Below are 21,407 nucleotides of genomic sequence, written 5' to 3'. Positions count from 1 at the left end.
CAGACAGCAAGGAATTGCTCCCTCCCACCTACAGCCCTGGGACCACTTCGCCCTGCAGCAGTCCGTGCTATGTGGATGTCGAGTAGAAGGGCCCACCTCTCAGAAGAAAGTTGTCCCTAGAACTGTGACGGACGAGGAGCAGGGTGATGTTAAGCCATACGTAGTACAGAGCACAGGCACACTAGCAGCAAAAGGCCTCTTTAGAGGGACTGCCCCAGTTAACGTGGTCCCCCTGCTTTATGAAACATTTCAGTTTTGTACTAAAAGAACTTAGTCCTTTCTGGTCTGTTATGGGACGCTTCTGCTGCGTTTCACCCCGGGGAACACAGGGTGTTAGTTTGACAATGCAATCAGTTTCTCTTTCTGGTCACACAAAATGCACACGCTAAATGGATGGGTCAGGGACATTGCTTAGGACAAAGGAGAACAAACTGTTCCATACTTGGATTCCTATAGACGACAGCTTTCTTTTGGGGATATTCTCCACTTTAGGCTCCTCGCTGGTCAGAGTCCCTTTGTCACTTTTCAAAGTTGCATTTTTCTGGGTTAACTCTGGAGTCTCTCTTGCTGGAGTCACAATGCTTCCCCTCGTCACGCTGGGTGTCCTGGTGCTGTCCAAGCTGTCCGAAGAGTTGCTGAGTCCTGACTGGCTGGTCACCTCGCTCTTGTGGTCCTGGCTGTCCAGGTAGGTGTCCTGCGCCGATTCAGTGCTGCTCTGCACAGTGACAGAGATGAACGGCTTTGATGTGGTCCGAGGTGGGACAGGAGGTGGAGTCTTTTTATATGCCACTAGGCATGATGAACCTGCAGTAACGGAGGTAGGAAGAACGGAGAACACAAAAGACAGATTGGGAAGAGAGAGAGAGATACAGTGAAAGAGAAAGAGACAGCAGGTCAGTCACAACATCCAAGAGGAGCCTCCAAGTAGAAGCTGGAGGCAGAAACGCAGAAACAGCCTACAGCCAGCAGCTCACACTGGGTACCCACACCAAAGCGTAAGGGGAAGCGGAAGGCAGAGCCAGAGCTAGCTTGCAAAGGAAGTCAAAAGGAATACCATGATGTGTGAAAGGCTGGAAATGGAGAAAAGGTATAGAAAAGCCTCCCAAGAATGCTACAGGGTTTGGCAGGTGTGAGCCTCCACGCTGGGGAAATTTTCTTTGGCTAAACCCTATGTTTTAGTGTCCTAGTACAGCCACGTGTCTCAGCTCTCTGTCCCATCAGTTGACAAGTTTCAGTGTCTGGACCAGGGTGGTGTTTTTTCCTATAAAAATGGAAAGAAGCCATAGAGTTTGTTAGATGCTGACGGTAGGAACAAACATTTGTGAAGTACCTTAAAAACCCAGCTGCTACGCATTAGAGAAAAACACATCATCCAGATGCAACAGCCCAAGAGTGGCGAGGCTGCTGCTGCTCCACGCCCCCAGATACAATCAGGAGTGAGGCTGAAGTTGTGTTCCCAGCAGGCACACAGAGCACACACACCCACTACACGTACGTATATATACGTGGCTGGTCACACAGACCACAGAAGAGCACCCACATGAACAGGGACAGCAGCGACGGCCTCATCCTGCTCCTGTCTCTGGCTTGACAAGATGGTCAAGTCCATTAGTGAAAATATATGTACAAGGTGGATCCTGCAGCAGCTGAGCTTAGGCACTCAGTCTGCCCAGTGCCTGGCCCCTGGATGTACAAACCCCTGAGGTCAAAGTCCTCCCCCATTTGCTGTCCAGACAGGACAGACTGCGCTGGGCAGGACAGAGACAGACAAGCGCACTGACCAGCCACCTACCTACACACAACTGACCCCCCCCCCACCTTTTATCCCCTGTATTCCCCACTCTTGTTCCTCCCCAAATCACCAAAACCCCTTTCTTGGCCCACCTTTGGTTCCTCCTCTAAACATCCCATTAATTCCTGTGCAATCCCAAACTGCTTTTCCCCTGCACCCCATAACGTGTCCCAGCCCTTGGCATCAACCTCCTTAGTCCCAAAGGTGATCTGGAGAGCTGCTCCCCATGGCTCATGGTGATGGGTGTCACGCCTGGACACTGCGGCTTAGGCTCTGCTGGGACAACCCCAGTCTGGACAGGGTGTTCAGGGGTCCTTGGCTTGGGGTCCCACCTGCCATTGTGTCTCCCTGCTTGTCCCTGCTCTGGGCTCGTGCAGATGGGCCTGTGATGGGCTGATGGCCTCTGGGATGGACCCGGGAGTAGCCCAGCAGGGTGTGATTTGGGCTCCTGCTATTGTCTCTGAGCCCCTTCGAGTGCACAGAGGAGCTTTATCACATATAACACTGCCCTGCTCCAAGGCATAACCCGAGACTCACCCCATCCTCTCTCCTCGCACAGCACTGCCCAGCCACCCGTGTCACCTCCTGGGAGGGCCGTGCTCCTGGAATGGGAAACCTAGTGCTGCTGCCAGGTTCCTCCCAAGGGGCTCGTAGGTCTGTGTGGCTGTGCTGTGCCGAGCCCTACGGTCCCACTCCCCTAGAAGGAAGCTGCAGGATCGGGGTGCTGCAGGCTTCAGGGTAACCCTGTGCTGTCCAGGCAGGGATTACCCTGCTCTTGCCTTGGTGTCTCGGTGGTGGTGCACACAGCTTTGGTCCTGCAGGCTGGGCAGGGAGCTCTGCTGCTCCAGGCTGGGAGCAGATCAGCTCCACCACCACCACGGAGGGCCAGGTCAGCCTGCCCAAGTTGTACCTTATGTGTTAAAAGGGAACAGGTCCCTGCTCCTGGACGTGGTGAGTTAGCGTGTTACCGAGGCGTGTTTACAGGGCAGTCCCTTTCCCACCCTGTCGACGACATGTCACTGCAGTGCAACGGTGTGGGAAGCTCCAGCGGTGGCAGGGCTGTCACTCGCCTTGGTTCCCTGCTCCAACCCACAGTGCTTGGTCTCCAGCAAAGGGGTTCTGTCCTTCAAATCAAAACCCCGTCCACCATCCTGTTCCATGCACACCTTTCCCCTAGCCCTTGACATGCAGATGCTGAAAGGTACCAGCACAGACCCATCCACCTCTCAGGTCACCCACCCAACAATCCAGATGGGCTGTACAAACCCAAACCCAGTTTCGAAGCGGTTTCCTAGTACAGCTCTGATGACTGCAGGGGCTGTCATTCTCTTGGGTTCCCTGCTCCAACCCATATTCCCTGATCTCAGCGAAGTTTTGCACCTCCAATCGCAAGCTCCTACCCGCCACTGCACTGCCTGGTCCCATACACAGCCTCCCCAAAGCCTGCTGACGCAGTGATATACATGCAGATACAGACCATTGTCATTAAACGATACGACAGACTGTTAACTTTACCATTTCCATGCCCAAAGTAACCACCAGCAGAGTAACAAATTTAGTACCAGATTAGAGACCAGTCCCCTCTGTCAGGAATCCTTTGATTCCTGGGGACCACGAGGGCAGGCAGAGGTACCTCCTGCTGCCCAGCATCACCTTCCACCCCAAACGCACTGCCCGAGTGCCCTGGGGAGCTCACAACAGGGCACCTGACATGTTTTGATCTTTCAGGGCACTTGGACACAACCAATTCGGGCTCAGTCCATCACAGGTTGCCTCTGTTCCCTGCATAATTTCAGGACAATTAACTGAGAAGTATCAAGTGAACCTGATCCGAATCGATTACAGGTACGGGAAGAGGTGTTTCAGGTGACATGAGCCTTCCAGCAGCTCCTTTTCCCCCCAGACAGGTCCCTCTGCCTGCAGCAGAGGCTGCCCACACTCACAGCACCCAGGAGCACCCCTGGGAGCCCAGCTGTATTCCCTGCAGGGAAATACACAGCTACACCATGTGCCTCATTGACAGTATTTACACATCCCAATATTTACCATACCAACAGCTACAGTTCCACCTCGAAGAAGGTTCCTTTTAGTTCTAAAAGGGAAGCGTTACAGAGAGGAGCTGTGTTTCCAAAAGCGAGAGTGGGACCTATTGCTAATGCTCACCCCAGCCTTTGGCTGCCAGAGGGACTTGCAGCAGGGAACCACAGAGCTGAAAAATAACCGGGACAGGCTGCTGTGCCTGGGGACTGGGTTATTTTTCAGCTTGATCAGTCCCAGCGCTGGCACGTGCCATGTAAACCACTTAGGACAGCCTGAGCCCATAGCTGCCGCGTCTCCAGACAGGGACAGGGACTTATTATGCACTTTAAAAACCACCTACAATAATTTCCTAAAAGGTCAGATGCAAATGCTGCGACTTGTCAAATTTATGTACCAAAGCACAGCTACACACGTCCTTTAGCCAATACACGGTCATGGAAATAGTGTGCAACCGCACTGCAAGTTCATCACTAACGGATGACCGAAAGGGCACCGGCACTCACCTCCCACCCGGCAGCCCCACTTCATCCCCTTTCCCACGCAGAGCGGAAGCCCCCACCCTCAGGACAGCAGCAGAACCTGATGCAGATGCTCGAGAAGCACCAGCTCAGAAGGGTTTAGCACCTCCAAGCAAGTCAAGCTCGCCACTGGGATGCTTCTTTCAGAGGTACCAGATTAGACGGCACCCCTCGTGCAAGCACAGGTTGAACCGCACCCCAGAGCCTGACCTTTGCCCGTGGTGTTGCTTTACAGGATCGGGTCCATCGTGCGAATGTACAAACCGCCAGCGCAGCAGAAGGCATGGAGCTGCTAAAGCAACAGTCACTGCACGATCACTCCCTCCTTCCCCATGTTCTCTGCTGGACATCCCCAAAAGCCTCCTTAGGTGTAGTGTAGATTTGGTCAGGTTAAAGTTTGCCTTGTTACAGATGTTTCCCTGCTCTGCCCTTACAGCAGAAGTCTTGACTACCCCTACCCGACAGAGCACGGCGTGTCACACAGGCACAGCGTTCCTCGCGTGAGCGCGGCTACCAGAGCTCTGCCCCATCACAGGAACCTCCCTCCCCCTGTCCGTACAGCTGAACAGCCTCTTGGGTGCGTGCTGCAATACCTCATCTGCCACCAACACCCGCTCGTGCAGGACACCGCTGCCGAAGACGGAGGAGGAAGTTCAACCATAGACGTGCACTAGCGAGCCCAAGAGCAGCCCAGGCACCCGCCACTGCCCTCCGGAGGTGCAGGCAGCCAGAGCCCTGCCACCACGGAGCACCCCATGGATGAGGAGTGCCCACACAGTCACTCTGCCAGGGCTGTCTGACCAGAGAGCACCATCTTAAATAGCTACAGCAATTTCTAGGCCAAGTCTTGTGCCCTGTCTTGTACAGCCCATCCCAAGAGAGCCGCCGCAGAAGCACCCCTCGGTAAGCTGTGGCTACACCCCCAACACACTCACGCTGCCTCGTGTCACTGTACCAGGGGGCTACGGCAGCTATTATCCAGGACCAGCAAGAGCCGCTCAAATTGGCAGTAGAGAAAGCACGTCTGTGAGGCCCTTCAATTAAATACTTTGTCTCCCCACTCCACACGGCCTCTGTTCTTCCCCCGGGAGAGCGCCCAGCCCTGCGCGCCAGCTGCCCGGGGTCCCCTGCCACCCGACAGGGAGCCTCTGTGACCGTCCCGCCGGGAGCCGCACCGATGGGACGGGTGCTGTGGTTTTGCTGGATGTTTACCAGAAGCGCAGCTCAAGTTTCCCAGCTGCTGTTTACACCCACGGGGCTGTAACGTAATTGGGGAAAGCAAATCAATCGCTACCTGATATGGAACCCCACAGCCAGGCAAAACAAGGGGAGGGCAGCGCACGAGCACAGAAAGGCAGAGCAGTTTCCTGGGGAAGATCAGCGGTGCTCAGGGTCAATAAGCTAGATCCAAATTCATCCTCCCACCTACCAACAGACAGTATGAATACTGTTTGTGCTGCTCTATGTACGGAGGGAAACTGCAGTCCCCTTGTCTTGTTCCTGGGGATCCCTCCACACCATCCGGCTCAGCCGAAGAACATCAGATTTTGCCAGACAGGAGTGGCACAGTGCCAACAAAAAATGCCCCTGTTAATGGACACAGGGTCAAAGGGTTGACTATGTGAGCTATAAAAACAAGTTCATGGCTCTAAGAAACATTGCAAATGAAAGAAACAAAAAGACCAGAAGCCTTGAAGAACTGGGGACACTGATGAGCGCAATTGCAAATTAACCCCACTGAAGCCCTCTGCAACCATACAACAGGGACTTTTGACTGGGCAGCGAACCCAGAAACCACACCTTACCTAAAATGGGTTTCAAAAGCAGCAGTCAGCATAAGCCCATCTAAACCAGTCTGCCCTTCTCCCTCAACACAACTCTGAACTAAGTTTCAGTGTTTCTTGCATCTGTGGGAAGAGACAAGATATTGAGGGAGCCAAGGGCATCCCAGTATTTCTGTAGGAGAGATGTTACTGGACCAACGGAGCAGGCAGCATGTCCTCATGGCTCAGAGGTCAAACCCACCAGTTCGGAGCATTCCAGTTCCTGACTTACCCCCTCCAAAGGGCTACGACAGGGTACGAATCTGCTCTTGAGCTGCTGCAGGTCATAGCCTGTTACATTTTAAAATCAGTTTGTACTATAATGTGGAACTACAATGCACGTGGGCACTGGAGCAGGTACACATCTTACTCTGCAGTTTGCTTGTGAACATCAGCCACGCTCCAAACAGGTGCAGAAGAACAAGAAAATGTGGAAGTTTTAATTAAGCTTCCAGCTTTGCAGCACCAAACTCTGCCTGCTCATGCAGTCTAAGGTTTATTTAAGCAAGCTGTTAGAACTCACAACTGTGCTGTGGATGATTGATTTTTTGGGGGGGAGGGATGGCTGTTTATAGTCTTCCTTGCATAATTATTTTTAGAAAGCAGCATGTTTCCAAATTAGCATCTTCCACATGACATTACCTGCTGCTCTCAGGGGCTGAGGCAATACCCACTGCCATAACCCCAGGCAGAAGAGCTGTGTTTTCAGAGCCTTAGCCTGGAGGGCCCTCCTGACCCCCAAGCCAGCTGGGCACACCATGATCCTCTCCTTCCAGAGAACCAGGCGTTTGCTTCTTGAAAGACTCAACATAAGAGTCATAAAAGAATATTAAATCCAGCACTGCCGTAAGAGGCCCCTGTTCAAACACCCTCAGGCTGTACTTACCTGCTCAGTACCTGGCAGCACCACCAAGACCATAGCCAAGGTATTTGGTTTTAGATTTAAATATCTTAATTGCCCTCATGTGTGCCTCTAGCATGAAGTGCCCAGTCATTCTGTTGCCATTGCTGATTCAATACAGCCTGGTGACATTTCTAATCATTCCAGTGACTTCAAGGACCTCTTCAAGCCATCCTCGTTTTTGTTAAGTTATCTCAGCGGCTCCAAGCCACACTCAGTTGGGAAGGCAAGTCAGACTGCCCTCGAAGATATTAGCAGGGCTCAGACTGCTGTCCCTTTCCTGCTCCATGCATCCTCCCTTTCTCCATGGGAAGAGCTGAAGAAATTACCTCATTTCCAACTGCATAAAGCAACACGCTCTGAAATAATCCCTCCTACTGCAAAACAAGCTCATTTGTCTTTTAAATGAAACCCAATTATCTTGCAGCAAACGAAAACCACCATCAGTTGCATTATCCCCTTGTGGATTTTGGTTGCATGTCTTTGGGCTTGCGTTTGCCACAGGGTCTCAGAGATGGAAGAAGTTGCATTTAGTGGCAGTTTTCAATAGCAAAGGGAACTGTAACAGCCGCATTCCGAGCAGCCTGACCTCTGATTTTCATCAGCTTGAAGAACAGTTCAAGGTTGAAACTATAATGAACTGCAGGATGTTTTAGTTGTAGAGAGTCCAAGTAAAAATGATCCCCAGTTACAACTGCTACTGAAGACAATACAGATCTTTATTTTATGGTTCACAGCAATCACTCCAGACCTTATTTTTCTGCTAAAACAAAATGTTTCTAGCCTTTACAGCCATGGCCACAGCACACAGGCCTCCTTGGATCTGTACAGACACTGTTTTGAGCATTCTGCAGATTGAAGGTCAAGATACCTGCATTGGTTAGGGGCACAGATGAGAAACCTCCCTAAATTTTATTACTCAACAGGGAAATATTTCCATCTAGACAAGACAGGGAATCCATGCGAAGGTGCCATCTCTTGCTCTGAAGGAATGACTGTCTTTAGAGTGTTGGTGAAATATCAAAAGTCTTACACTGGTTAAACAAAACCACACTCCTGGAAAGCAAAGTTAAGTGACTGCATTCATTTAAAGAGACTGCTTATGGAAATGCTATAAATACCGGCCCCCTCAGTGTTTTCCCTTCGTAAATCTTAGCAGAACTGATCTTTGAAAAAAGGAGAAAATCTCACCTCGATACTAGAGGAAAACAGGTGCCCGACAGGGAAATATGTTGCTGACCATGACTAAGCTGGGGAGTCAGGGATGGGCTGTGGACTCTCCTGCCACAGTCCTCACTCCACCAAGCTGCAGTTAAGCCCCCAACAGCAGCAGCACCCCGTAGGCAGCTCGCTCACCTTACAGTCCAAATTGTGCGCTGCCTCCGTGGAGGCTGAATGTGCCCATAGTCCTCCAGAGCGACCAGCCCAGCAAAGCCCTTCTGAAGCTCTCAGATAATCAAGAGGAACATTGTTAGCACTTCACCGGCTCCCCACAGCCCTCAGCTTTGCTTACTGTACCTGCTCTTGGCTTATAATCACAGAGCCCAAGGCAGGCTATGGCTGTAAGCCAGACGACAGAGCATGGCCCAGGTGTTCCTCCCAGGCAGCAGCACGAGGGGAAAAGCCCCACGTCTGCATTACAGCCCTGCTTAAATCCAGCCACCCGACAGCCTGGCTCCTGCTCCCATCACCATGAGTAGTTCTGAAGGAGGCCGGTGGAGAAACTCAGCCTTACGCTCCCCTTGTTAACGCCCTACTCATCCTCAGCGTTTGGCCCCAGCACAGCTCAGCAGGTAGAGCAGCAAGCCCTGTAGCCTGCCTGGGCACGGCTGGAGCAACAGCCGGGACAAGGGGACCACTGCCACACCGCTGCCCTGCAGGCTGCTGCTTCTCCCACCACACAACCAGCTCAAGACAGATGCTTGTTTCCAGGACAGGCACAAGGCCTTGGGCTCTCTGCCCCCATCCCTCTCCACAGGCAATGGAGCACCCCCCACACCAACCCCCTGAGCTTCCAGCAGAAGCAAGAGCATTGCAGCAACATCAGGGAGCACACCAAAGAGGCCACAGTGGGGGAAGGTGGGTCTGCAGGAGAGACCAAGGAGAGACAAGGGGCAGCAGGCTCATCTCTCCCACTGAAGCAGCTTGGGGTCACACCCTGAAGCCCCACCAAGCTGCAGCTGTTCCTACCAGCAGCTATGGAAGATGATCAGACCTCACTTGAAGTTGTAACCCAAGTCACTTCTCCTGACCTAAACAGCTATGGGAAGTGGCTATTTTGACTTGAATTGAACAGCATCAACTCACCTGTGAGATAAGCACACAGAGAGGAGATGCCCTTACTAACGAGTACCATTCTTACCACACAGGCACACTGGCTTCCCCTGGGAGCTCCCACCATCCAACCCAAATACATGCTTGATCCCCACTCCAGCTCCCCGTTGGTACAGCCTGTATCAGGTTTGCAGACTACATTTCAGCTATCTGGAATTTCGTTGCAGAAAGAAGAAAATAACTTCTTAGCTTAAACACCTACTTCCCTAAAGCCCCACCACCATCCAGCCAGAGAAGCTAACACATCTGCCTCCTCCTCACCACTGAGCAGCAAGTGCTTCCATGTTTACAGAATCACAGAATCAACCAGGTTGGAAGAGCCCTCTGGGATCATCAAGTCCAACCGTTGCCCTGACACCACCATGGCAACTAGACCAGGGCACTAAGTGCCATGTCCAGGCTTTTCTTAAACCCTCCAGAGATGGTGACTCCACCACCTCCCTGGGCAGCCCCTTCCAATGGCTAATGACCCTTGCTGAGAAGAAATGCTTCCTAATGTCCAACCTGACCCTCCCCTGGCCAAGCTTGAGGCTGTGTCCTCTTGTCCTATCGCTGGTTGCCCGGGAGAAGAGGCCGACTCCCACTGCGCTACAACCTCCCTTCAGGTAGTTGTAGACTGCACTAAGGTCACCTCTGAGCCTCCTCTTCTCCAGGCTAAACACCCCCAGCTCCCTCAGCCATTCCTTGTAGGTCAGACCCTCCACGTTCGCAAGGGCTACAGTATTAAACAAAGACCTGTGCAAATAGGTCTTTGCTTCCCAGCTGGGAAACCACTTGCAAGCGCTGGTCAAGGAAGCACAGAGCTGTAAAATGATTTGTCACCTGTTGCTCCTGTTCAGGCTCAGTACCCACCCTGGTCACAGCACTCGCAGATCTCCAAGGTTCTGCTGGCAGGGTAGTATTTATCACCTGTGTGTTCATCTGCTACCTGCTAAGAAACACGGGACTGCCCTGCGCTTGCTTGGCCACTGCCCAGTACAGTAAGTTCCTGCATATTATTGAAACAAAAGAACTGGACATATCTGCAGGACAAGGACCTCAAACTCGAGGGAAGCACCTCTCAAATGTTACAAAGAGCCCCCGCGCCGATGCAGACACAGAAGCAAAGGGCTCTCCTTGAATATCAGCTGTGTTTTTAGGCTAACAGTACAGCTTTCATCCAGAAATACACCACAAAATACTCTACACAACCATTTGTGTTCTCTGGCCACCCATGACTGAGATGCCTTTAGGGTGAACATTAGTTAACAGCATCGAGTAACTATGCTGGGTGGACTGGTGACTGCACAGGGCGGGCAAGAGGGCGAGGGCAGCAGTGCTCCGCCACTGGGACTGCACCAGCTTTAGCAGCCACTTCTGACTAGAGACCTAGTCCCTGTGCTTTGGGGGGGGAGCAGAAACATTGAACTAGTGAAGGAAAGCTACGAGGGTTGTGATCTGTTTACATGAGGGACTTTGGATTTTTCCATGTACCAGAAGTTTGAGCTTCTTGCAGATGCTCTGATTTGGAATTCGTAGCAATGTTTGAGCAGAGAAATTATAGTGAGCAATTGTACACTGAAAACTACTACACTGGGAAGGGAAGGCAGCTTGCCTTTTTTTTTAAGAAGCCACTTGTAGAAGGTCACAAATTTAAGAGAGGCACGAAGCATCAGATGACACCACCCAAGAATGCCAGGGTTTAAAAATATGGTCTCTTGCACTGCTGGCCTTCTGACTGATTTGGCCATCCCCCCTTTCAGCACAGACTGCCACAGCAGTTAGCCTCGCAGTAAGGACACAACATGCTCCAGAGAACGCCAGCCACAGACACTCCCAAATCCATCTGCAGCAACTACTACTGGGGCTTCTATTTGTATTAGAAGAGACATTGTGATTTCTCCCCACCCTCCCCAAAGTAATTTTCAGCACAGGTTTTAAAGCAAATTGGAGCAGTGATAGGCAACTCCACCCTGCTCCACAGATGCACGTCCAGCAAGCTGTCTGTCTGTCCTGTTGGACTCGGGCAGGTCTCCAATCCAGACAGCACAGGGCAGTAGCTTAAGGGAGCATTCCCTTCCTCCCCCTGCCCAAGGTGTTATTTCATTAACAAGAACCAAGATCCCCAAAACCAACTGTCCTGCCTCAAGAAGTCACTGGGAACAGAAAAGCCATGGGTATGGTCCCAGGAGAAGCAGAACTGCCACTCTGATGGGGTGGGGGTGCCTGATCCCAGGGCCCCTTGCCTCTCACCTGCTAGCTCATTGCCCATTTAGTGGTGCCACACACATTTTTCCACAAAGGGGATGAAGTGAAGGGCATGGTCCATCAGTTCACTAATGAGGGCTAACGCTTAATGAGCTTAACACACCAAGAGATGTGAAGGGAACCCAAGCCCACAGAGCCCTGGGATCTCTGCTCATCATCCATGCTCCTGCAGTCTCCACCAAGACCAGGCTCTGAGGCCAGGGCCCTCCTCCAGGAATTCAGCCATCCCAAAGCTGAGTCCCCAGCATGCCCCAGCACACCCCTAGGCAGCAGCACATGGACCACCAGCACCTGTCCTGCCAGGCTGTCTTACACAGGTTGGGCAGCAATGGAGACACCAACCGATTCCTTCTGCTGAGGGATCCTGCTTTGGCCCCAGCAGACCCTGTTAACATGGCTACAACAGCACAACCAGGGTGGCAGAGCCGCCAAACTAGCCAGGTCCCCTTCCATGAGCCTCCACAGGCAGGCTTGAAGACACAGCTGCCTCCTCCCCATGACCACGCACAACCATTCCCCAGCCAAACACCCAGCCCCACGGCACCCCTGCGGCACAGGACAGCAAGCAGAGGCTATCGGAGGAGAGCCAGCACAATCCTAAGCCCACAGCAGGTTTCTACAAGCGTGGGAAGCTCTCCGTAACAGAAGTCCACCTTGGCTCTGAAGCCACACTCAGTCACGCCATTCCCTCCTGTCTGCCTTTGTCCAGGGGCTGCAGAAATCGCAGGCGAGCAAACCCGGGCTGGGGGAGCAACGGTGCCCAGGAGTCCCCGTACTGACGGCAGACCCGGCGGGACTCGCTGTATCACCCAGCAGCCCGTTTCCTACACAGCTGCACAGACGGCTCCCCCCAAGCCCCCTCCTCGCCGCGGGATTCTCTCATTCCCACAGCACCACGCTGGCTCTGACCCAGGCCTGACTCACGGCGGGCGCAGGGGGAGGAAGCGGGTCCCCGGCTGCAGCAGAGCGAGGGTCCCCGGGCGCGGGCTGGCTGGGAAGAGCCTGAAGCCCTTCTGGTGCATACAGCAACAGCCACGGGGAACCGACGCTGCTGCTTTTCCTGCCCCTGGAGAAGGCAGGGACGCCCTGGCGATGCCCTGCCTACGCGTCTGGGCCACACAGCAGCTAGTCCTCTCCAGAGGGAGCCAGGAAGGGGCTGAGCTCTGACCCATCCGTGCCACAGAGGTGGAGGATTTCTAGACAGCGGACACTTCCATCCCCTGCCATGGGGACAGGCCACATGGACTTCCCTGCAGCCAGTGCCAGATCTCACATCTGACAAGAGAAAGAGACTCAGACTGGAGCACAGGCCACCTTGCAGAGCCCACGCAGGGCACAGTCCCCCCCTCCAGCACAGCCGGGGCAGCAGAGCTGGTCTGCAGCTCAGCACATCACCGCTCGCAGGGCTCCAGGACATATGAGAACCACTGTGGTAGTACATGGGCCACGAGCTTATTGACTAGATATCAGCCAAAAGCTCCTCAGACAGCGAGATAAGCTGCGCCCAAAGATGCTGCCACGACAGGAGAGCAACAACCCTTTCTGCTAACGCACCGACACACCATTCACTCCATCCTCCCGACCCAGACCCTGGGCCTGCAGCAGTGGCAAATACAGCTCCCCTGGCAGCAGCAGCAGTCCCAGCACAGGGGACTGTCTGCTGGACTCTCACCACACACTGGTTGTCAGCGTGGCAGCACGAACACACAGCGCCCAGGGCAGCTCTACCACCATCAGCCAGATCAGACAGACAAGACTGATCTGCTAGCAGAACAGGGGAGAGAAAAAAACCAACTACAGATTATCTAGAGATTTGCATTCCACAGAGTATTTTTCAGGAACAGCACTTACTGCAGGCCCCACTCCTCGCTTTTAAATACATACTGTGGCCGTCTCGAAATAGCGATTCCTTCACTAAGGGGCTGGGGAGTCTGTTACTGCTGACAGTACACCGAGGCTTTTTGTCCAGGCCAGTTTCAGCCCCACAGCCCCAAATGTCTGTATAAGAAAGGCGTTGTGAAGAGCAAGAACAGCACAGGACATCCCAGACCACGGATAACATGCAGAGAGGCAGCAAAGGGAGCACTGGTCTGAACTGCTGCCCCAGCATTGCTGTCACACAAAGCTGACCAGTCCCTGTACCCCTCTCCCCATTCAATGCCACTTTCTGCAAGCTTTGCTTAGCATTATGGCAGCACACACATGAATTTGGGGCATAAACGTGAACCAGACATGAATTAGCCAGTGCCACCAGGTCGCAGGCTGCTTCCCCTCTCCCTTCCCCCCCAGGAGCTGTTAACCCCCTGCTGCTCTGCGAAGTGGCAGCTGCGAGGACCAGGGTGTTTAGAGGAGACACTAATATAAGGAATGACTGAGAATCCTCCATTTATCCACTACTACAGCCACTGCTAAGTGCACTGAGGGTATTAGCACTAATCTTCAAAGTGCTCAGGAGAGCTAGCTTAATTAGGCAGGTCTTATTAGTTCTTCTCCAAGCTAGCAGTTTCTAGAATATCCTGCAGAAGTAAGTTCCACCAGCTAATTACGCACTGCATGAAATGTCCTTTCCATTTGCCGTCACTCCACTTTATGCAATGCCCCATCGCTCAGAGGATGGCATATGCAGATGCTTTTAACTCGCTTCTCTGCCACTGCAGAAGTCCAGGGAATCTTAACATACCTCCTCACAGTCGCACCCCATCAAAAAACATATGTCTAGAAACCATGCAGTGCTGCTTGAAACCAAGTCTGTTCTTGTCTTTGTCAAAGCTCAACAGCTCAAACTTACTATTTTAGGATGTGCTGACCACTAAAGCACAAAATCTAGTCATTCCCAAGCATTTGCTCACGTGTCAAAGGAGACACATTGCAAGCTTTCAACATGCAGGCAGTAAGCTGCATCTTGAGCACAAAATAAGGGCAACAAACCCATCTCAGAAGGGGAATTTGTCCATCCAGCACAGTACAGACAGCACAGCTATTCTGCAGTTATACCTCCCTTTCTGCTCAGTGACCATCCCATAGCCCACCAGTAACCCACCTCACTTCTTGTCCAGGACCTTTTTACAGTTGCAGGAACACGAAGAGCTCCAGTATAGCAGAATCACACCTACACCTTTTGGGCAACCAAGCCCACCGACACTAGTTTGGTCCATGGTGCTTGGGGAACAGCAGGAAGGTTTTGCAAAAACTGCGCAGCTGCTGAGGTAATATTGGCACGTTCCCACCAACAGCCGGTGATGGCAGCAGTGTGGATGGGTTACCATTGTTTTAAGTGTACCATTTAAACACTGTTCACAGAAGAGCTGGCCAAGAGGGTGCTGAAAACGCTGATGGCAGCCAGCAGCTTGTCAACGCAGACGGTGATAACAGGAACAAGGCTGCACCGGTGTCAGCCGAGTTCCCCCTGGTACAAACAGGGCTCCGAGGGGATTGTTTCACCCCCAACAACAGAAGCAGCCAGCAATTCTCTAGCCTACCTAGAAGATCTAGAAATTGCCACCATTGCTGCCGAAAAACCTCAAGGCAAGAGAAGAATTATTTTCTCCATCACTTTATTCAGCATCAAAATGTTCATCACCATTTTCAGTTACTGTATCCCAAATTTTACCTGATCCAGACAGGGAACTGCTGGCATCTGCTCTTCTCACTTGCTCACAGGACAAGATTCCAGCTGTTTTAGGCAAGAGCAACCATTCAGCGATGCCACCAGGAACAGCAGAGGTGGTTTTGCCAAAACATTATGAAAAACCCTCCCCACACCCAGATGACTAGAAATTCTTTGGAAGCTAAAAACAAACCACACCCTGTACCCACAGGGCCAGGGGAAAGCACATGTGTCAGCAGATGAGCAGACAGCAACGCAACCCAGCCGCTGCGCCAGGGCGATGGGGAAGGCATCAGGCTGCACATACATCTCCCTGCGCTCACCCAGCCCATGAAAAAATCTAACCCTTAGTCAAGGCTGTCTTTCCACTCGGACATTTGCTGTCAGGCTGCCAGCACCCAAGATTTACATCTTCAAAGCTACAATCATCCAGAGGTTTTAACAGTCAGATTCAATTGAAGCTATTTCCTCCCTTAAATATGTACAAACCAAGATGTGGCAACATTATGCTAATACTGAAGAATCAAAGTCAAAATTGCTGGGAAACTTATGTTGGCTGAGGCACAGGACAAGTTTTGCATGTTAGAGAAAGCTATTCCATATTCTAAATCCACAATTTAACATGGCTTTAGTTATAAAATTAAAAAATATCCCATGAACAAACACAGACAAGGCTGTAGGAGGTTGCTCCCTCTCTACATTAGCATTGAATTTGACAGCGGTGAGCTGTTGCACCAACCAGGACAGGCAACGCCGCAAACCTCCTGTCTGATCTCAAGAGGCAAGGTAAGTCCTCAGAGCCAGAGCAGGCAATTAAGCAAATATTCCAACCTTCTAATCCTTTTGGGTAGGGTACTAGAAAGCTCTGGAAAGCATAGCTGTTATCATTGCTCGGATTTCTGAATGCTCCCATATGAACTAACCTACGTACACCGGGAAGCTGAGCTGACTTCCTTCTTCCTCACCAGCTAAGCAGAGAGGGACACAGAGCATGTGTCCCCCGTGACGCTGCTCACGCTGTTCTCCCAGAGGCCAAGAGTCCCTAGCTTTGAGTTCTTAAGAATTTCAAATATCACAAGCACTTCCAGAACAATGGTCCCTTCTCCCATCCTCCACAGGGGGCGGGGAGGGGGTATGCGGAGTAAACCCAGCTTTGCTGGAATACTTCATTTTGGGAATCAAGCAGGGTCATTCAACAAAGGAGCCACTGAGCAGGCTCCAGCTCTGAAATGAAAGAGCACAACAAATCCCAAGCGTGAACAGAGAGTCTTCTCCAAGCACATCTGAGGCTCTAATATCTGTGACCTAAATAGCTTCAAGCCACCAATAAGTCTTCATCTTTACAGCTCAGTTTGCTTTTATTGGAGGCTCCAAAACACCGAGTTCCTGCTTCACAGTCCTGAAGAGTCCCTGTTGAGAGCCCAGACCACCACTTTTCAGCCACAAATATGGGCAGAAGGTCTGGGTTCATGCGTGCAGTACCTGTTCGCCCTCACCCATGTTTATAAGGTCCTCCAGCTTGCAGAACCTGCCATAAAGGTACTTTGAAGATCTAAGACTGTTAACTAGAAAAGGGACACAGGGAGAGGCTAGTGAAGAGCCCTACCACACGCATTTCAGTTTCTATGCAACAAAACTAAAGGCCCTTAGTTATGCTGTGCTCATGCCATTTTGTCCGCCGTGGCACTCTCAGGACCTGCTCCTTTCCATCCTGCTGTCTTGAATTCGGTATTTGACACGATGACTCCCTGGCCTTCGAAGGAGGGTTAACAGTAACACCCAGTCTCCAGCAAAAGTACTGGTGATCACTGGAGCATCTCCTGCTGCTTTCAGGAACCCACTCAACTGCAGAACAGATTACTTTATTTTCCTGCCTTGACAGTTATGTGCCAGAAGACTTCTTGGCTTCATTTCCCACCTCGCTTATATTTATACCTGTTTCCAAATGAATTATCTCCCTCTCTGCTTCTTTCAGCTTACCAGTTGTACAGCTCCAGCTACAAAATACACACCATCCAAATCAAACTCAGGAATCCTAGGGTTGTTCTGGAGGATATTCCACCTGTAAACACTAAATACCTACAAGCAGATAAAGCAGAGCTTTCAGCACTGGCACTTTTGCTTTTCCTGATCTGTTGCACAACACTAAATGGAAGATGTTAGTCTGGCAGGGTGGGAAGGAGGTAACAACCACTGATTTAGAGTGGCTTGAGGAAGATGGTAAGAATGATCTTGAGTCAGACTGCTCTGAAGTTATTCCAGCAAGACACAGCTTACCAGAGGTGTTTTTGGAAGAAGCCACTCCTTGAAGCATAGCTGTCTGACCTTCCTGAAAAAGTGTTCACTTGCTCTCCCAGAGCTGGAGGAGCCTCCAGGAGAGAATGCTGAAAGACACAGCACCCCAGCTATTCTTCAGTCCAAAGAGGTGTAAACAGGGGTCACGAGCAGGCTTTCCACAGTGGCTTGTTTAGCAGCAAATGGCCTTGAAAGAAGCCTATCCCCAGCGCTGCCCTCTGTGCATCTCCAGCCTTCCCTCCCAGCAGGCGGAGGGGCTGTCTCAGGCACTCACAGCAGGCAGCACAAAGACCAGGGGGTTTTTTTGATTGTAAAGCCCCTGCTCCAAACAAGCACAGAAGCCTTCTGTCAGTCAGAGTAACCTAAACAGTAACTGAAGTGGTGCCATGGAAAAAATACAGGATCTGCAGACTCTTAGTTTGACAGAAAACATCAGTCAAGTACCAAACTAATGTAACCACTACAGTGGGAATGGCCCTGCTTCTCCTGTCAGGAGCTTACCAAGTCTCACGTTCTGAGGGTGCAGCAGGCAGGTGCTGGGACTGTTGCTAACCATGTCCATACCCATCTCTTCCCTTTTCCTCCACGCCCTGCCCGAAGTCTGAGCATTCAGGCAGCTGTTACAGCACGGAGGTGAAGACAACTCTAAAGCACACAGGCCAAGAAGTTCTTCCTGCAAGGGCAGGATGGAACGAACAAGCTAAAACTGCTCCTTACAGAGACTTCCTCACACAACCAGGGACGAAATGGTTGGAGAGAACCAGCTTGGACTTTCCAAATAGCTCCTGGGAGTAAGGAGCCGACCTCGCAGCAGTGTTTGGAGGTGGCCTGACCTTGCTCCCACACACATACGACCAAGGCGAGTATGCTGTCATCAGCTCTTAGTGAAAAATCCCACCTCTACACTGCTCTGAAAATCCCAGCCAAACCAGACACTTTGAAGACTGCCCAAGGCTGGAGTTATTTCTCCACTTGGCCATCTCCCCACACTTGGCCAGTGAACATTTTTAGGCTTGGAATGAATTACTGCATTCAAGCAGCCACTCCTTGTCATGCCAGTTGTCCAACACCAAGAGCAGCTGTAGGATGCAATTCATAGTAACAGCAGCTTGCCCTTCCAAACGACATGCCGAGGCAGTGCTTTCCAGGGCAGTCACCAGCTCAGCCTTTGCCGTGTTTAGCTCGAAGGGATTGCTGAGGACACAGCTACACTGGCTACCCACTACAGCCTGACACCATGTCAGCTCCTTGGGGGTTAATCCAGCAAGTGCTTTCACCTTAAGTAGCCTTGCAAAACCAGAACCACCAGACAAAAATAACTGAACTGTGATCATGTAGGCACAAACCTCGAGCAGTATTTGTGGGGCACAGGAAGTCTGGGTCAAGGAGAGCTTATGCAGCAGCAGGTCTCCAGCTATCTGCTCCAGGGGTCAGTTTGCCAGAAGGACCCTCCACCAGGTAGAAGAGTATGGCAAGATACACCAGAAACCAGTGCTGCCAGAGAGGGACACAGCTGGGAGGGAGACTGCTCTGCCCCGTCACTTCAGTCTGAACCGCAGAGCTGCACCCAAGCACAGACCCTCAGCACATACACACCACAGTGGTCCCAGCATCACCTGTAAGTGCACTTTGAGTGGCTCAGGGTCACTCCTGATGTCTGCGATACCAGACTGGGAAACAAACCAATCCAATTCCTTCTTCATTTTCCTATAAACCACTTTCAAGAAAACATTCAGGTTGTTTATGTACCAGAGCCAACTTTCAGAGGAAGAGATACCCAGTCAACTTTCTTGGATCTAGGCCATGCCAGAAGAGTTAAGACAGACGTACTAGATACTGATTGAAGATACTTCATAATCATAGTCAGCAACTGAACACCACAAAGGTCCGTCCCTCAGGAGACAAAAGCTGCTCTGAAGTCTCAGCCAGGGTTTACATGAAGGTCAGTGGAACAGGATGACTCTACCAGAGGTCTCCTCTGTACAGCTTCTGGCAGCCAAGCAGGAGAAACACTGTGAACTTACTGTCAGCAAGAGAATGATACAGGAGGGAGAAGTGGTGTCGAGAAGCTGAAAAAAGGGAGTGCTGAAACTGCTCCTGTTACAGCACAGGTTAATGGAGAGCTAGAGCACACGCTGCAGAAATTAATTTTCTTCCTCAATATACTGAAAGAAACGACTATGTTCTCAGCTCTGTCGCTACACAACAGCAAGAGCAAAGTTCCCTTCATCCCCTAACAGCTTTTCAAAGGCCAAGAACAACCAGAGGGCTTTTGAAGCACTTTGAATTAATGGTCTTGTGGCAAGCAAAGAGGTTAGACAACACCAAATAAGCACCTTTAATTTTCACATGTCTGGTTTCTATCACCTTCCAATCACCCAAGCCTGGTGAAGAGCCAGCAGCTCTCCTGCTTGCTTGACCCCCAGTCAGAGGGGGCTGGTACGTTCCCAGAAACAAGCAGGGCCCAAACAGCTGCTGCCTTCCAGCAACCCACCCATGGGGCTGCCTCATGGCCAGTCTCCCCCACACAGGCCAGCTGCACAAGGATTAATCTCTTGCTGACTTCCAGGGAGGCAAGCAAGGAGTGGCTAGGACAGCCCTTCCTACACCAGCCCCCACTCCCCACTTGCTAGGGCTAGCATCTTCAGCACCATCACCAGACCAAGAATGAATCCAATCTTCAGACAGGGATGTAAAGCTGCTCTGTTTCTATTACTGTCCCAGACACCCAGAAGACATAGGATGCCTGTGAGATGAGAGCAGACAAGCTTCATACCAACAAGCCAAAGTCCTGAGATGGTGAAAAGAACTTTGCATTAAGGCAGCGATAGGAAGAAAAGTCCAACCCCCTTTCAGCAACAGATTGAGTTTTTCTGTTTTTCTAGCTGTAACCAAGATGCACAGTACAGCTGAGGAAACCAAACAGTAACAGGACACTGTTTGGTAAACAGATGCGTGGCCAGTTATCTAATCATGGGAACATTAATAGGAGTGGGCTCAGAGGGAGCAGCAGAGCACTTGCAGGGTTACTCAACTGCAGCTTCGAGCAGCTTGCATCATCTCCATCAGTACATTTCCGCACGTCTGCAACATCAGCAGCTTATGCTGTAAGACACTGGAAGGATTTGTGAAGTGCCATCTCCTTTGGGTACCACAGGACTGTCCCTTCCTACTCTAGCCACTAACAGACACAACCATGAGGACAGTTAGAGGAGGTATTTCTACAGCTAACTTAATTACATTAATTGCCAAGAGATCCGACTCAACTGCTATAGAGCCTGGTGCAAGCTGGGCCTAGCGGGGATGCCTTATCCTTGGGGAAAGGGTGTAACGACAGAAGTGAATCACCTTACACACAGCAGGCCACCACTTGGACATGATTTATGCCACAACAGCCTCCTGATTTCAGCATGATCTGTCTGCCCTGGCAGGCTTCATACCAGGGAGTCATTACTTTGAGTGCTTTAAAAAGCTGCATACGGCTCACTCAGGCACCAAAAAGCAAGGCACGAAAATGAGGAATTTGAGCAACACTGAAGGTAGGGTCTTCTGTGCCAGCTACCATAGCAAGCACTAGTGTGTATTAGATCCATGGACAGAAGACCACAATCGAAACCTGTGAGATCAAAGGAAACACTGAATATAGAAGCACAGTATTGTATGGGCAGCACAACAGAGAATATTAACGCAGTCAAGCTATGGTCACGCTCCCCACTGCAACAGAAGTCCTACAGCAACAGAGCCCTGGGACAGCAGCAGAGCTCAGAGCTGGGAACTGAAAAAGCAGGGCTACAGAAGCAGGCCAGAGAGCCAAAGCCCTTTTCCTCCACCTTCGCCTCACAGCGGTTCC

General features: G+C 51.4%; 1 protein-coding gene across 3 annotated transcripts in view; it reads right to left on the bottom strand.

Moving 5' to 3' along the window:
• DLGAP4 (DLG associated protein 4) overlaps positions 1-21,407 on the bottom strand; it is a 72,003-nt gene that overhangs the window by 8,764 nt on the left and 41,832 nt on the right. For all 3 annotated transcript variants that reach the window (XM_068419555.1, XM_068419554.1, XM_068419556.1), the window contains one exon: positions 443-804. In XM_068419555.1, coding sequence (XP_068275656.1) covers positions 443-804 — 362 coding nt within the window. The remainder of the gene's footprint in view (positions 1-442; positions 805-21,407) is intronic.

The sequence above is a fragment of the Nyctibius grandis genome, chromosome 28 (genome assembly GCF_013368605.1).
Source record: "Nyctibius grandis isolate bNycGra1 chromosome 28, bNycGra1.pri, whole genome shotgun sequence".
Classification (NCBI taxonomy): domain Eukaryota; kingdom Metazoa; phylum Chordata; class Aves; order Nyctibiiformes; family Nyctibiidae; genus Nyctibius; species Nyctibius grandis.
Note: the sequence above shows the minus strand (reverse complement) of the source record. Positions and strands in the feature narration are given on the sequence as shown.